The sequence below is a fragment of the Megascapheus bottae genome, chromosome X (genome assembly GCF_031878675.1).
Source record: "Megascapheus bottae isolate mThoBot1 chromosome X, mThoBot2.hap1, whole genome shotgun sequence".
NCBI lineage: Eukaryota > Metazoa > Chordata > Mammalia > Rodentia > Geomyidae > Megascapheus > Megascapheus bottae.
Genome location: NC_143547.1, coordinates 47,529,844 through 47,545,081, shown reverse-complemented (window position 1 = coordinate 47,545,081; position 15,238 = coordinate 47,529,844). Strand labels below are relative to the sequence as shown.

At 44.0% G+C, this 15,238-nt stretch overlaps 1 protein-coding gene and 1 long non-coding RNA gene across 2 annotated transcripts in view; one reads left to right on the top strand and one right to left on the bottom strand.

Annotated features, from left to right (window-relative positions):
* Positions 1 to 15,238, top strand: part of LOC150041017 (uncharacterized) — an 80,352-nt gene that overhangs the window by 47,291 nt on the left and 17,823 nt on the right. The window lies entirely within an intron of this gene.
* Positions 11,600 to 13,791, bottom strand: Magee2 (MAGE family member E2). The gene has a single exon (XM_090325630.1). The coding sequence runs from the start codon at positions 13,607 to 13,609 to the stop codon at positions 12,038 to 12,040; it is 1,572 nt and encodes a 523-aa protein (XP_090181756.1). The 5' UTR covers positions 13,610 to 13,791; the 3' UTR covers positions 11,600 to 12,037.

Below are 15,238 nucleotides of genomic sequence, written 5' to 3'. Positions count from 1 at the left end.
CAGGAAGTAGCGCTGTGACTCAAGGGGTAGGTCAGTAGCCTTGAGCTGAAGAGCTCAGGGACAGTGCCCAGACCCAGTCAAATCCCAAGACTGGGCGCAAAAACAAAAGCAAAAACAAACAAACAAAAAACCCAAGGACAGTGCTCAGGCCCTGAGTTCAAGCCCCAGGACTGGCAAAAAAATGTTCTTAATTTATAACAAAGCTATATAACATAGCAACCCTTCATAAATAAGTTTATCTCACACAAATGTCGGCCATGGGACTTGAACTCTGGGTCTGGTCTGGGTGCTGTCACTGAGCTCTTCAGCTCAAGGCATCTGCCCTACCCCTTGAGCCACAGTGCCACTTCCGGTTTTCTAATGGTTAATTGGAGATAAGAGTCTCCTAGACTTTAGTGCCCTGGTTGTGTTTGAATGGTGATCCTCAGATCTCAGCCTTCTGGGTAGCTAAGACTACAGGCGTGAGCCACCACACTCGGCTTAGTTCCATATATTTTTGTATCTGAACTCCTTACTAGAAGTATGATTTGCAAAGATTTTCTCCTGTTCTATCGGTTTTCCTTTTACTCTCCTGATTATTGGTACAGGAGCCATTGAGAGAGAGAGAGGGAGGGAGGGAGGGAGGGAGGGAGGGAGGGAGAGAGAGAGAGAGAGAGAGAGAGAGAGAGAGAGAGAGAGAGAGAGAGAGAGAGAGAGAGAGAGAGAGAGAGCGGGCGCATAGGAACTAGGGCTTGAACTCAGGGTCAGGAAGCTTTCCCTTAGTTTTTAGTTCAAGGCTAGTGCTCTACCACATGAGCCACTACTCAATTCTGGGTTTTTGGTGGTTAACTGGAGATAAGAGTTTCAGGGGGACTTTACTGCCCTGGCTGACTTTAAACCATGGTCCTCAGATCTCAGCCTCCTGAGTAGCTAGGATTACAGGCATGAGCCACTGACAGCCAGCGTTACTTTCTTAGTGATTGCCCATCTGGTTATTCTGTTCATTATTGAAGTACAGGAATCTCTTGCTCTTACTGTAGTGCGATCTCTCCACCTCTTGATATTCACTTTATATATTTAAGCACTCTGAATTTAGGTGCATATACTTAGAATTGTTAAACATCCCAAGGAATTGGCCCTTTATCACTATATAATGGCCTTTATCTCATTGAAATATGAGTTTATTTGCTTTATGGACGCATAAGAAATTGAGAATATTAACAAGTAAAGAGTTCAGAATTGACATTTTGATCAACACATTCCACTGAAAGACTTTTTTAAGTGTGAAAAGGGACATATATAAAACATGCAATCAAGCCCTCCACAACGAACTTGACAAAGAGGCCCCATCAAAGGGCGACTCCAGGCACCACTTAGCATTTACTGGAATGCTTGTATAATGATCTTGTTCTTTTCTGTGTGACAGCCATTGACTTAGATACTGGCTTTTCTGTTGTACTTATAGCACCCCTACTCTCTCTGGATCGCCATTTGCATGGAATGCTATTTTCCATCTTCACTTTCACCTATGTGGTTCCTTAGATGTAAAATGATTAAGTCTCTTGTAGACAATATGTAGACGATACGGAAAAGGATCTATTCAGGCATTTTTTGTGTGTCAGTCGTGGGGCTTGAACTAAAGGCCTAGATGGTGTCCCTGAGTCTCTTTGTGCTCAAAGCTAGCACTCTACCACTTTCAACTGTGATCCTCAGATCTTGGCCTCCTGAGTAGCTAGGATTACAGGCATGAGCCATGGCACCTGGCTTCTTTCTCTTTCTTTCTTTCTTTCTTTCTTTCTTTCTTTCTTTCTTTCTTTTTCTTTTTGCTATTTCTGGGACTTGAACTCAGGGGCTAGATACTGTCCTTAAAGATTTCTCAAGATTAACACTCTACCATTTGAGCCATAGCAACACTTCTGATTTTTTTCCAGTCCTGGCACTTGAACTCAAGGACTGAGCATTGTCCTTGGGCTTTCTCACAGCTAGAGCTCTACCACTTGAGCCACAGCACCATTTCTGGCGTTTTCTATGTATGTAGTACTGAGGAATCGAACCCGGTCTTGGTGCATGCTAAGCAAGTACCCTACCACTAAGCTAAACTTCCAGCCCCAACACTTCCTATAGATGGTTAACAGATTTTTTTTCTTCCTTTGCATTATATTTTTAGTGATTTCTTACATTTCTTTTCTTTCTTTTTTTGTCAGTCATGGGACTTGAACTCTGGGCCTGGGCATTGTCCCGGAGCTCTTCAGTTCAAGGCTGTCGCTTTACCTCTTGAGCCACAGTGCCACTTCTGGTTTTCTGGTGGTTAATTGTAGATGAGTCTCATAGTCTTTAGTGCCCAGGCTGGTTTTGAACCGTTATCCCCAGATCTCTACCTCCTGAGTAGCTAGGATTAGAAAAAAATATCATTTTTCTGCCAAGGCCCTCCTGAGACGTTCACGTGTATGCTGTTATCCATAGCCAAGAGATTATCTCCCCACCAAATCCACATCACAATATCATGATTCTATTTTTTTTCACTTTTCATAAGAAAGTGATCATCACAGTACATTTTTTCCTGCTTATCTCTTCAATTCATGAATAAATATAATTCCACTGGGGAAAATTAAGAAAGTACATATGAGAATATATTTTAAAAAATTAATAGCATCTGTAAAACCACTCAGCAAACAAGAATGGGATTATAATGTAGCTGAACAAATAGTCCTTTTCTATTCTACCAAAATTGGATCATACTGTGAATATGATTTCCTTAATATTAACCATTCGTTTGCATCCATTCCTAATGCCTGCATACTCTTCCATTCTGTAAACAGACTTTAATTTCCCTTACCATTAACATATTATTAAAGTTTTAGGTTATGTTTAAAATTCCCTTGATATATAAAGTCTGGAATGATTCTTCAAGCCAAATGGATACTAACACCCAAAAATGATTTTTTAAACTTCATTTTTAGAGATGGAATGTCAATGTACCAGAACATAAACATTTCCTAAAATGTTATTACATATTTACTGTGGCACAATTTAATATAATATAACCCAGGACCAATTTATGCTTCCATAGAAGACAGAAGTACCTGTGTGTTTATTTCTCTCGGCATTTTCCTACCATGGTTATAATAATATTATTATATTTTGTCATCAAAAGATGATACATGTCTCATTATTATATAAATTGATGCTTTAAATATTGAATTTAGTTTCTGTAAATGTTAATTTTTTTTCAAGCAAAAGTGTAAACTTCAATAATTCTAAAATTCAGTACCCTGTAATATGCATTTATTTACTTTCATATTGCTGTTATAATAACCACAGGCTGGGTTATGATGGCTCACTTTTGTAATTATAGTTACTCAAGAGAGTGAGATTTGGGCCAGGAATGTGGCCTCATGGTAGAGTGCTCGCCTAGCATGCACAAAGCCCTGGATTTGATTCCAAGGTACCACATGCACAGAAACAGCCAGAAGTAGTGCTGTGGCTCAAGTGGCAGGGCAGTAGCCTTGAGTAAAAAGTGTCCAAGGACAATGCCCAGGCCTTGAGTTCAAGCCCCAGGACTTGCAAAAAAAAAAAAAGAGGCTGAGATTTGAGGATTATGTGTTGAAGCCAGCTTGGGTAGAAAAGTCTGTGAGACTGTTCTCTCCAATTAACTAAGAAACAGCCAGAAGTGGAACTGTGGCTCAAATGGTAAGAGCCCCTGATGAGCAAAAAAGCAAAAGGGGGGCCGGGAGTTTTGCCTAGTGGTTAAAGTGCTTGCCTAGCATGCATGAAGACCCGGGTTCGATTCCTTGGTACCACATACGTAGAAAAAAAAAGCCGGAAGTGGTGCTGAGGCTCAAGTGGTAGAGCTCTAGCCTTGAGAAAGTCCAAGGACAGTGCTCAGGCCCTGAGCTCAAGCCCAGGACTGGCAAAAAAAAAAAAAGCAAAAGGACAGCACTTAGGCCCTGAGTTCAAGCCTCATTACTGGGGGTGGGGCAACAAACCCAGAAATTTAATAGCTTAAAACAATAAAGATTTATTACCTTATAATTTTGGAGGGAGTTAAAAATAAGTCTCATTGAACTGAAGTAAAGTTGTTATCAGTGTTGAGTCTTTTCAGAGGCTCTGAGGAGATAATCCTTTCTCTTTCTCAGTGTGTAGGAGCTGTCCTGAATTCTGAGAGTGTGTGTGTCGGGGCGGGGGGGAAGGTACTGGGTCTTAAACCCAGGGCTTTTGAGTTCTTACCTGGAACTTTTTCAAGGTTGGCACTCTACCACTTGAACCACAGCTCCACTTGGGCTTTTTGCTGACTAATTGAGAAAAGCGTCTCATAAGCTCTTATGCTCAGACCAGCTTTGAATCACAATCTTCACATGTCAGCTCCTTCAGTAGCTAGGATTACAGGCAGAAGCCACCATTGCCCTACTCATTCTTTGCTTCTTGACGTCTTTTTCATATCAATTCAACCTGTTGATTCCACCTCTCACATCTACTACTCAGTCTTCTTTCTCCTTTCTGTAAAGATCCTTGTGATTGCATCGTCCATTTGGATAAGGATAAACACTCCATTCCTTTTCTCTTTTATTTTTGAGGTCGAGATCAGGTCTGGAACTCGGTGTCTGATTCTGTCACTCATTGGCTAGCACTATCGACTGATCCATGCCTCCAACCCTGTAAAATATTCTTTTTTGTTTGTTGCTCATGGGACTTGAACTCTGGGCCTGGGTGTTGTTCCTGAGCTCTTCAGCTCAAGGCTACCACCCTACCCCTTGAGCCATAGTGCCACTTCCTGTTTAAATATTCTTAATTCAATCACTTATCAAAAGCCTCTTTTGCCACATAAGATCACACAGTCATAGGTTTGAGGGATTAGGCCATGCCATCTTTATGACGCTGTTATTCTACCACATGTATCCTTTATTAAACTGCATATATTTCTATCACTTATACACTTTTTACAAAACAGTAGATACTGTCTATAGTGTTTTACAATTTGCTTTTTATACTTGACCACATATATTACTACCTTGTGAATTTCGAGCCATCTCCTACTCCATCATTCCTTAAGACCTTCTATGCAGTCCCCACTAACAAGTAAAAGCAAAATCTTGGCAGTTGGAAATGTAGGTTGATTTTCTGGATCACCTATGAACATGAATGTCAGGTTCTGATCAAGGTGTAAGACTGCAGCTCTATTTTCCCCCTCTTTCTGAAATTTTATGGCAACAGCTCTAGGGACTACATAAGCCATAAAGACCCAGTGTAATGGAGGACAGCAAGATACTTGGATAAATGTCTCAAAGACAGGGAGAAGGCACTGGGAAGGGGAGGAGGGGAGCAGGAGTTGTTCTCTCTAGGTCTGCCCCCCACCGCCTCCAAGCTCAGAAAGACATGGCATCTGTGCTGGGAGAGCTCTGAAGTGGAACAGCTGCTGCAGCAGGGTGCATTAACTCCCCTCCTGCTCGGGGCGAGACTGGCAGCAGGAGCCGCTTCAGCATTTCTCAAAAGACAATTCCTGCTAAAGAGAGCATATGAATACAAGGGATGTGTGTGTGTGTGTGTGTGTGTGTGTGTGTGTGTGTGTGCCCCCGCCCATCACTAAATGCCAAGGCTCACGCCTATAATCCTAGCTACTCAGGAGGCTGAGATCTGAGGATCAAGGTTCAAAGCCAGCCAGGCAGTATAAAGCCAAGAGAGACCCTTATCTCCAATTAATCTCTACAAAACAGGAAGTGGGGCTGTGGCTCAAGGATAGGGGCGGTAGCTGAAGAGCTCAAGGACAAGCCCAGGCCCAGAGTTCAAGCCCCATGACCCAAACAAACAAACAAACAACAACAACAACAAAAATATCACTAAGACACTGAATAAGACTCAACAAATGGCAGAATTCACAACAGAAGACATTAGCAATCGTAGGTAAATATGAAAGGGATTTCAAAATAAGTCTGTTAGAAATATTGAAAGAGATTTCTTTCTTTTTTTAATTTTTTTTTTTGGCCAGTCCTGGGCCTTGAGCTCAGGGCCTGAGCACTGCCCTTTGACTTTTTCAAGGCTAGAGCTCTACCACTTGAGCCTCAGCACCACTTCTGGCTTTTTTCTATATATGTGGCACCAAGGAATCGAACCGGGGTCTTCGTGCATGCTAGGCAAGCGCTCTACCACTAGGCCAAAATCCCAGCCCCATATTTCTTTCTTTTTAAAAAAAGAATGGACTGGAATCATTAGTCCATGCTTTCCTATGAGCAAAGACATCCCCACAGGCTGGGAATCCCTCAGGGCTCCCCGGCCCACCTTCTTGGGTATTTTAAAGCACTTGCTGATCAGTGCTTGTGGCTAAACTGAGTACAGGACTCCAGATGTTGAAATAAGACTAGACGTAGAATGGAATCAGACACTTGGAGGTGAGGAACTGAGTATTAAAAGTATACCTGGTAGACCCAAAGGAACATAGGCTCAATGGTTTCCCTCATTTGTCATAATCAGTAGAAACCTTGGGCTCTCCTAGCAGAGATCTGCAATAGAGCAAAACCTTGATACATAAGGCCATATAGCATGACGCTAAATGAAAAGGACTTCCAGGATATAGAAACAAAAGCCGTATAATGAGTGAGTGTTGGCCTTAATGTACTATGTTATTTCTCATCTCTTTTGCTGTCTCTTGGTTATCTCATGTTGTTACAGTATTTCACCTGGTTATCTGATGTATTGTATACATGCTTATTTGATTATTTGAAATAGGAATAGAGAAGAGGGGAAAACAAGATGAGGGGGCAGAGGTGGGGGGAGGGAAATGGGGACCAAGACATGAGAAAGGATATCAATGTTTGTGAAGTAAATGCACCTTCTATCTGGTGAATATAATGTAATCCTATTAATTACAATAAAAATATATGAAAAAAGTATACCTGGTAAAAAAATATTTCCTCAGATATCAGAGTCCCATTTTTCCAAACCTTCACTCTGACAATATCATGATTCCCCCCTCCAATATGAACTTGTGTGTGTGTGTGTGTGTGTGTGTGTGTGTGCGCGCGCGCTAGCGCAGCGTGCGCATATGCGCGCGCATGTGCCAGTCCTGGGGCTTGAACTCAGGGCCTGAGTGCTGTCCCTGAGCTTATTTTTGCTCAAGACTAACACTCTACCATTTGAACCACAGTGCCGTTACTGGCCTTTTCTGTTTATGTGGTACTGAGGAATTGAACTCAGAACTTCATGCATACTAGGCAAGCACTCTACCACTAAGCCACATTCCCAGCCCAGGAATTGAAGTTTTGTAAGCCATTAAGGTTGGTTTAAAGAGACTATCTATGGGGGCCGGGAGTTTAGCCTGGTGGTAGAGTGCTTGCTTAGCATGTACGAAGACCTGGGTTTGATTCCTTGGTACCACATACACAGAAAAAGCCAGAAATGGTGCTATGGCTCAAGTGGTAGAACTCTAGCCTTGAGAAAGCCCAAGGATAGCGCTCAGGCTCTGAGTTCAAACCCTAGTACTGGCAGAGAGAGAGAGAGAGAGAGAGAGAGAGAGAGAGAGAGAGAGAGAGAGAGATGAGAGAGAGAGAGAGAGACTGACTATGACCCTTTGAAAAGTGTCATATGGATGAATGTCTACAAGAATATTAATGTAGCTAAATATTACTAATCCATAAACTCCTAAAGTTCTAAAGTTAACATTTACTTGCAGTATTTACTGAAGAAAACAAAGACTGGTGAATTCCCTGAGCTCAGTTCTCTCTCTCTCTCTCTCTCTCTCTCTCTCTCTCTCTCTCTCTCATCTCTCTCTCTCTCTCTCTCTCTTCTCTCTCTCTCTCTCTCCTCTCTCTCTCTCTCTCTCTCTCTCTCCTCTCTCTCTCTCTCTCTCTCTCTCTCTCTCTCTCTCTCTCTGTCTCTCTTTGTCTCGTGATCCTCCTACCTCAATCTCCAGAATTATGGGAATGCAGGCATCACCAACACATGTGGCTAGAACTCCAATTTCATTTGAATCCAGCTATCGAATATTGACAGGTAGTCAGCTTTTTTTTAATGTTAAAAATGAATCCTATATTGGGCCGGGAGTTTGGCCTAGTGGTTAAAGTGCTTGCCTAGCATGCATGAAGACCCGGGTTCGATTCCTCGGTACCACATACATAGAAAAAAGCCAGAAGTGGTGCTCAGGCTCAAGTGGTAGAGCTCTAGCCTTGAGAAAGTCCAAGGACAGTGCTCAGGCCCTGAGCTCAAGCCCAGGACTGGCAAAAAAAAAAATGAATCCTATTGCCTTGAGCATACTAGGTAACAACTCTACCACTAAGCTACATTCCCAGTGCAGACAAGTAGAAATCATTAAAGCAGGAGTGGAATAGGGAAATATCACTAAACTATGATACAGCTTGCTTGGATCACACTTCCAGCATTATCAAATAGTGTTACGATGATTGTAGCCTTTTTCTAGCAAGTTCTTGAATGTAACTTCAAGAAGTCTGGAAAGAGAGGCTATGTAACTTGCCCAAAGTCACATAGGTAACCGAGTGACAGAATAAGCACCGAATAAATAGAAAGTTACTCATTCATTACTCCATCTACCAAAAATAAAATAAAATAAACAGGCCTTGCGTTTCCATTTCCTCTCCTGCCTTCTTTCCAACTAGCCCGAAAACCTGTATGCAGAGAATTCCTTAAGACGTTGTTTTATTCATTTGTGAAGAAGAGAGCAGTCTAACTGCCTGACGGTCTTGAGAAGGAGACTATAGTGCCCCTATCTGAAAGGTGGCTATGGGTTGATACAGATCATGGATATCAGGGTTTAGGCGGCAGCAGTTTAGGAGAAAGAAGACTAGAAAATTTGTCTTGAAATTCACGTATGCCAGTCAAGCCTAGCTTTTTGTGAGATTGCTTATTTTTTGGACAGCTTGTGTGTGTGTGTGTGTGTGTGTGTGTGTGTGTGTGTGTGTGTGTACAGAAGTTGTAGAAAGAGTAGGCTAATGCTTTCCTAACCATTCATCTTCTCAGAAGGTGGATACCCTTAGACTTCAGCTACTGAAAGTGAATGTATTCACAATGGTATTTCCTCAGGGAGGATCCTGATCACATGAGTGTGGATTTCCGAGTGCCATTATACAACTAAGGTGAGTTCAGGCCTCACTCACTAAGTCCCAGCTCAGTGAAACCTTCCGTAAACTTCAGTAGCAGTCAGTGGCCTACAGAATCAGTTAATGACCTCAGACCCTCCCACTTTTGTATCTCAATTCACAAGGATGAAAAGTATATTTGATATGATTTAGGACATGGTTTAAGCTTAAACTGTGATTATTCATCAGATAAATATATGCTGCTGCATTCGTATAAGTCTTATTGCTAGACTCCCACTTCCACCCATGAGTTTCTCTGGGACCAGGTGGGGGGGGTGTTAATTCCAAGATGGTGCCTAAAGGATGGGAAGTTTCTTAGGTATCTCATGGCCTCCACAGGAATGACGGTGTCCCTCAGAAAGACTGCCTTGTGTCCCTCACCCTAGGCACATGCCCTGCACGTCTCATAGTTGTCATGTGACATCGGTGACACCAGGCTATTTTCCACTTTGGTTCTTCTATTTCAGAGCAGCTTTGGAAAAGTCAAGAGTTCTCTCGGGTAATTGTTCCTTCAGGATTGCAATAAACATGACTAAAACACTTGTGGAGGGTGAGAAGTGGTGATATTTGCCTCTTTGCTGGGTGAAAGGCAGCTGGTAAAGCTGAGGGCTCCAGGACCTGACTGGCTAAGGATTGTAGGAGAGACCACACAGAGATGAGCATCCTATTGCCTAGAAAGTTCCTTGAACCCTAGGAATGGAACGGGCCTTGAAGAACTCTCAGCTCTGTTTTCATGCTTTCCATGGCTGTCATCTTGCCTAGTCACTCTGGCCATTGTCTCCAGAGAGCCAACAAATTGGAGGAAAGAACAGAAAGGATTAGGAGAGATCCTTCATTAGTCTCCTGAGGACTTTAAGACGGATTGGCTGTGTGACTTTGGACATACAAGTTAAGCCTCAGTTTACTGTAGTGTCAAACAGGAACATCAAAGGGTTTCTTGGACAATTGGTGGCAATTAGCACCAAGCACTGGAATACCCTAGCACAGTGTTTGGCATACATTTGGTCATAAAACAAGCAGTAGTTTTACATTGATTATTGATGCTGTATAACCTACACCTTCTCCTTAGAGGGGTTTTCTTTTTCTGGAGGCCCTAGAAGAACTTAGGCATTCAAAAAGTCAGAGCAAGAATAGATTGGCACCTTAATCTGCTTATTTCCTTTCCTTCCCCCACCTCACAAGCTTAAACAGACTTTAGGGTTCAAGGAGGCTGGGGAATCCAAGCCTCCAGGTTTAGAGGGGCGGGTAAGACCCCACCCCATTTCCCCCGAATCCCTTCACTCAGGCTCCCCAGGTACTAATTTTCATGTCACCGGAAATCCCGCCCTGAGCTTTCAGTTCTTGGTATGTGTTGCTAGAGAAGGAGATTACTGAGATGTGGTGGGGGCTATATCGCCTTGGCAACCACAGGGAGACGCGTGCGCAGCAGTGCTGGATCTCAAGCAGACAGCTCTAATTAGGTTTCTGCATAGCGGCAGGCAGGTCAGACTTGGGGATCAAACGAGTTTATTTCCCCTCCCCCTGTCAACAGCTGGAAGGTTGTGGTCTCTTCCTGAAGCGGACATAAAAGGTGGGCAATATCTTCCAAATTGTTACCTATCTGCTAGGAAGTTGCCATTAAAGGTAGCCTCTGGTGATTAAAAGGATGTAAAGGGCAAAAAGCTTGCTGATGCCCGGGTGATGAAGACGTATTAATCCTGCACTGATAGACATCAGTTCCTTTGCCCCTGTCAGAGGTGACTTTCCATATAGCACCCACCCAGGGGTCTGGAATGCCTTGTAAGATGTCTACGGAAAACTTGGGGAAAGCTGCAAGCCAGGTTAGAAGCTGTGAGAGGAATCAGGATGAAGACACCCAGAAAGCTAACACTCACTTTAAACAGTTTGGATGCTGGTGGAGGGTTCTGGTACAGAGTCAGGGTGGACAATGAGCAATCTTCAGGAATGTCATTTCCGTTACCCAAGGACCCCCCTCTGAGGCTTGTTTGCTCTGCCGTATTTTCTCTCCCACTCTCCCCTGCTTGAACCCAACCTCATCTTTCTGGGTTACTTTCAACTCCCCTGAAGGCATTTTATACTCTCCCTGTCTTCATCAAAAATCTGCTTTTCTTCCACTCCTCAGCCTCACATTAGGTATTATTAATTACTGTTACTACCAGCCCTGTATAGTAGCATCATGTCCTTTCCTACCAACCCCTCCCCCTCACTCCTCCTCCTATTCACCTCTATTTCACACTGCTGCACCCCCTCCAGTCTTTCTTGGATCCCATTGCCTTTCTCCAAAGTTAAGTGTTATTGTTTTGAACTCTCATAGACAACCCCACCCCAGCCCATTGTATTTTTATCCTTCCTAAACTATGCCACTTGTTCCAGCATAATATAACAGCTGGGTTTTACTTCCATATAACTTCCTCCTTCAGCTCTGGGACTTCTTTACCTTTAGATTTCCAATATAGAGGCCTGCACTCAGAGCGTGCAAGTGCTTAATCGGTGTTTGTAGAATAAATGAGTGACTAAGCAGGGCATGTAACTCATTCAGTTTTTATTTTCACTACACTTTAGAACAACAAAGCAAATACAGTGAAGTGGCAGTCTTTTTTTTTTTTAATATAACAGGAGACACAAAGAGAGGGCAACCACAGATAAGTGGTATTGGTTTTGGGGTGTGTGTGTGTGTGTGTGTGTGTGTGTGCTGTGTTTAACTGCTGTACCAAATCAGTTTTACTGATTATCTCAAAGATGTGAATATTACCAATACATGTTACACAGTTGTCTTAACTTTTATACTGAAACAAGACAAGAGAGGCAAATCAACCATTTCATTTATAAACACTAACCATGAACCTCACTGAAGGGTATTTTAGAAGGAGGAGACACTATTAGAACTGGAACACAGTAAGCAGCCCTCCCCGACTTCTGCTTTGGGTCCCTTGAAGTGATGTCACACAACTGGAGTGATTCATTTTCTCCCGACTTCACATAGACCCAAAGAAGAACATGGCGGTTGCCTCTGATCTGGCTCTGGCCACCTCATCTTCCATAGCCTCCCTATATTGCTCAGGCCAATCCTGTGGTCGTTTTCTATAGAGCCTGGCCATGTACTCCAAGGCTTTCATCTTGGTGATCTCAAGGTGCGCTCGAGGACCCCACAGAAGCTCATATTCAACTGGATTGGAGTAAGACAGCGGCCTGCATTCCAGGTAGCGCTGTCTCATCAGCTTACAGGTGATGGCATGTTTTCTTCCGACATCCACACTAAATCTCCGAAGTAAGTTCCAGACGTTGGCTTCTTTGACTCGGTTGCCCATCAGGAAGATCAAACCCAGGATGGGCATGACATACTCTTGAGTGGGTCTTCCCAGGCTCTCAAGCATCACTTGTTCTTCTTCCGATTCTGGCTGTTGAACAAGGAGGTAGATGTGTTCGCTGGTATCAACCTCGATCAGAGAGAACCCATAGAACAGGTCAAGAATTAGAGTAGCTCGACTGAGGATATTTGGGAACACGTCCTCAAATTCCTTGCCAGTGTGAGCCAACAGCTCATCCTGGTGGATAGGGAGCAACTCTTCCGTGACATTAATGGCCAACTGAACCAAATCATTTGCCTTATCATTCATAGTGTCCTCTGACCAGAACTCTAGACCAGCTGCCTGGCTTCTTTCTTTGGCTTTATCAGCTTCCAGGGCCTTGTTATATTCTTCTGGCCAGCTCCAAGGCTCTTCATCATGGGCCTCAGCTACAAACTTCAGGGCTTCCATCTTTGTGATTTCCCTGTGAGCTCTAGATCCCCACAAGAATTCAAATTCAAGGGGATTAGTGCCATACACAGGCCAGTACTCCAAAAATCGCATACGTACAAATTCAGTAGTGAGGAGGTTTCTTGTGTTCCCAAAGAGGTTGTTGATCCTCTGAGGCTCATCCAACACATCAACCTTTAACAGCAGGTCCCAAATGGAGGCCTCTCGGGCCCGGTTGCCATTCAGAAGGATGTGGCCTAGCACCAGGGCCAGGAGCCCTGCCTTTGGCATGTCTAGGGTCTCTGCCAGCCGTTCAGTGGTCTGGGGACCCCGCTTACTGACTAGATTGTAGGTATCAGTTTGGGGATCAAGAACCCGCAGGTTCAACCCAAAGACCCGATCCAGGTAAGCAGAGGCTCGTCTGAGTATCTCAGGGAACTGATCTGAGTATTCCCTGAGGAACTCCAGCATCTCTGACTGTTGGATAGACCCCTCCGTTTGGTTTTTCATTCGCATGAAATTCACCAAAGCCATCGACCTGTCTTCTAGAGGGTCATGGACTCTGAGCGCCCCCAAACGTCGGGACTGCTCATCGATGAGAACCTCGATGTCATTTGGGTCCGGCGCAGCCTGGGAAGCGCTGGCACCCTGAGGGTCAAGTGGAACCTGAGGACCCTGGGGGACAGCGGAGATTAGCATGGAGGTAGGGGGCCCAGAGGCATTAGTAGCCTGCATTTCACCCCGGCCGTCGCTGTAATCTGCAGTGGTCTCTGCAGTGCCGTGGCGCGCATTCTGGCTTACCAGAGACATGGTTCCAGGAGACAGGAACGGGAACGGGGAGGTCAGCGGTCCTTCGGAGAGAGGACGGTAGGTAGGTTGGTGCCTCGGCACAAAGCCGAAAGCCTGAGGCCCGGAAGCTGGGCGGATCAAAAGTGAGAGCGGCTAAGAAGGGTGATCTTTTAACACCAGCACTAGCCGGCAATGAACGCAAGCCTGACAGCGTTTTGGCTGTGCCGCAGCCTACGCAGGCGCAGTCAGGCTCTGCGACGTGGTGGCCACGCCCCGCTCCGGGTCTTCCACTCCGCTCCCCCCCCGCCCCTCCCCCGCCCCCAGACTCTGCAGGGCCGGGGAGGCTGTTGGAAATGTTCGTGACTGGTTTCGAACTTAGTAGAGAAGGGATTTCATAAAAAGGAATAATAGAGATGAAGCAAAAAGGGGACGGGGCGGGGAGTGGTGATTGACTTTGCACTTGAAGTATAAAGCACCGTGTTAGTACGTAGAACAGAATTCAGAGAGGAAAAGGTTAGTGATGATTATAGATCTATGAATACAGTAACTCACTCCATCGCCATTTCCTAGCCATGTGCCATACCGGGGTCACAGTGTTGGATATGAGGTATCTCAGAAGTTTTCCTTGCTTTACCTGTTCATTCTGGGATAGCTTCAAAGAAAGATAAGAATGACCAGTAAGTAACCTTTTATGAAGGACTATGTGACCAGCATTGTTTCTGGTGCTTTCCCTTTTCTCATATTAAAATCACTTCATCTTAGGGAGGAAGGGGGGTTGTTAGTCTTTCATAGGACTCACATTACAGATGAGTCAACCCATTCAGGGAGTTGAAAAAAAAACATTCAAAGGCAGGGAGCAACAAGTTAAAGAGGTTAGGATTTGAATCCCGATCTCTCAGAATCTCAAGTCCAAGTACTTGGTCACACACCATGTAACAACCTTTAAGGAGTGTTTAGCCCTACTTATTAGAAATGGCGCAGCTAAAATAAATGAAAGAGATGTGTATTAAGGGGTCAATCCATATACAGTACAGACACAAAAGGAACAAGCAAGTAGTGAATTACAACTTCATCTGGAGTATCTTGAATTGTAGATAGTTATCAAGAAAGCCTCAAGGAGTGATGAAAACGATGGGAAGGATTCAAAATTTGAAGACTATTATAGCCTTAGGCAACAGCAAGTGGAAAGGCCTAGAGATGTGAAAGTTACAACATGTATTAGCATAACCATCAGTTACTCAGGGTGGCTAGAGTCAGAGTGCATGAAGATGGGCCAGAGACCATGGAGATGGTTGGACAGAAACAATTCGATTTCCTGTTTTTCACTTAGTAGTGAGACAGAATTTGTTGGAATCTCATACGATGTAAATCGAGCTCCCAAATGCAGTTGTTCCTGTACGTGCAACATATGTTTGGGGACACATAATCTCAACTTTGGCCAGGAACAAGGGGTCAGTTGCTTCATTTTCCGGGATTGTTGCCAAAATAGTTGCGCTAAAGCATAGCTGAAACCCAATCCTCAGTCAAGAAGAAATACATTGGGAAGAAAGAAAGAGATTACAAGTATCCCGTTGGCAACTACACCTGAAATAATCCTTTCTTAAATTCCTTTTTCTTTTCTTTCTTTTCTTTTTTTGCCAGTCCTGGGCC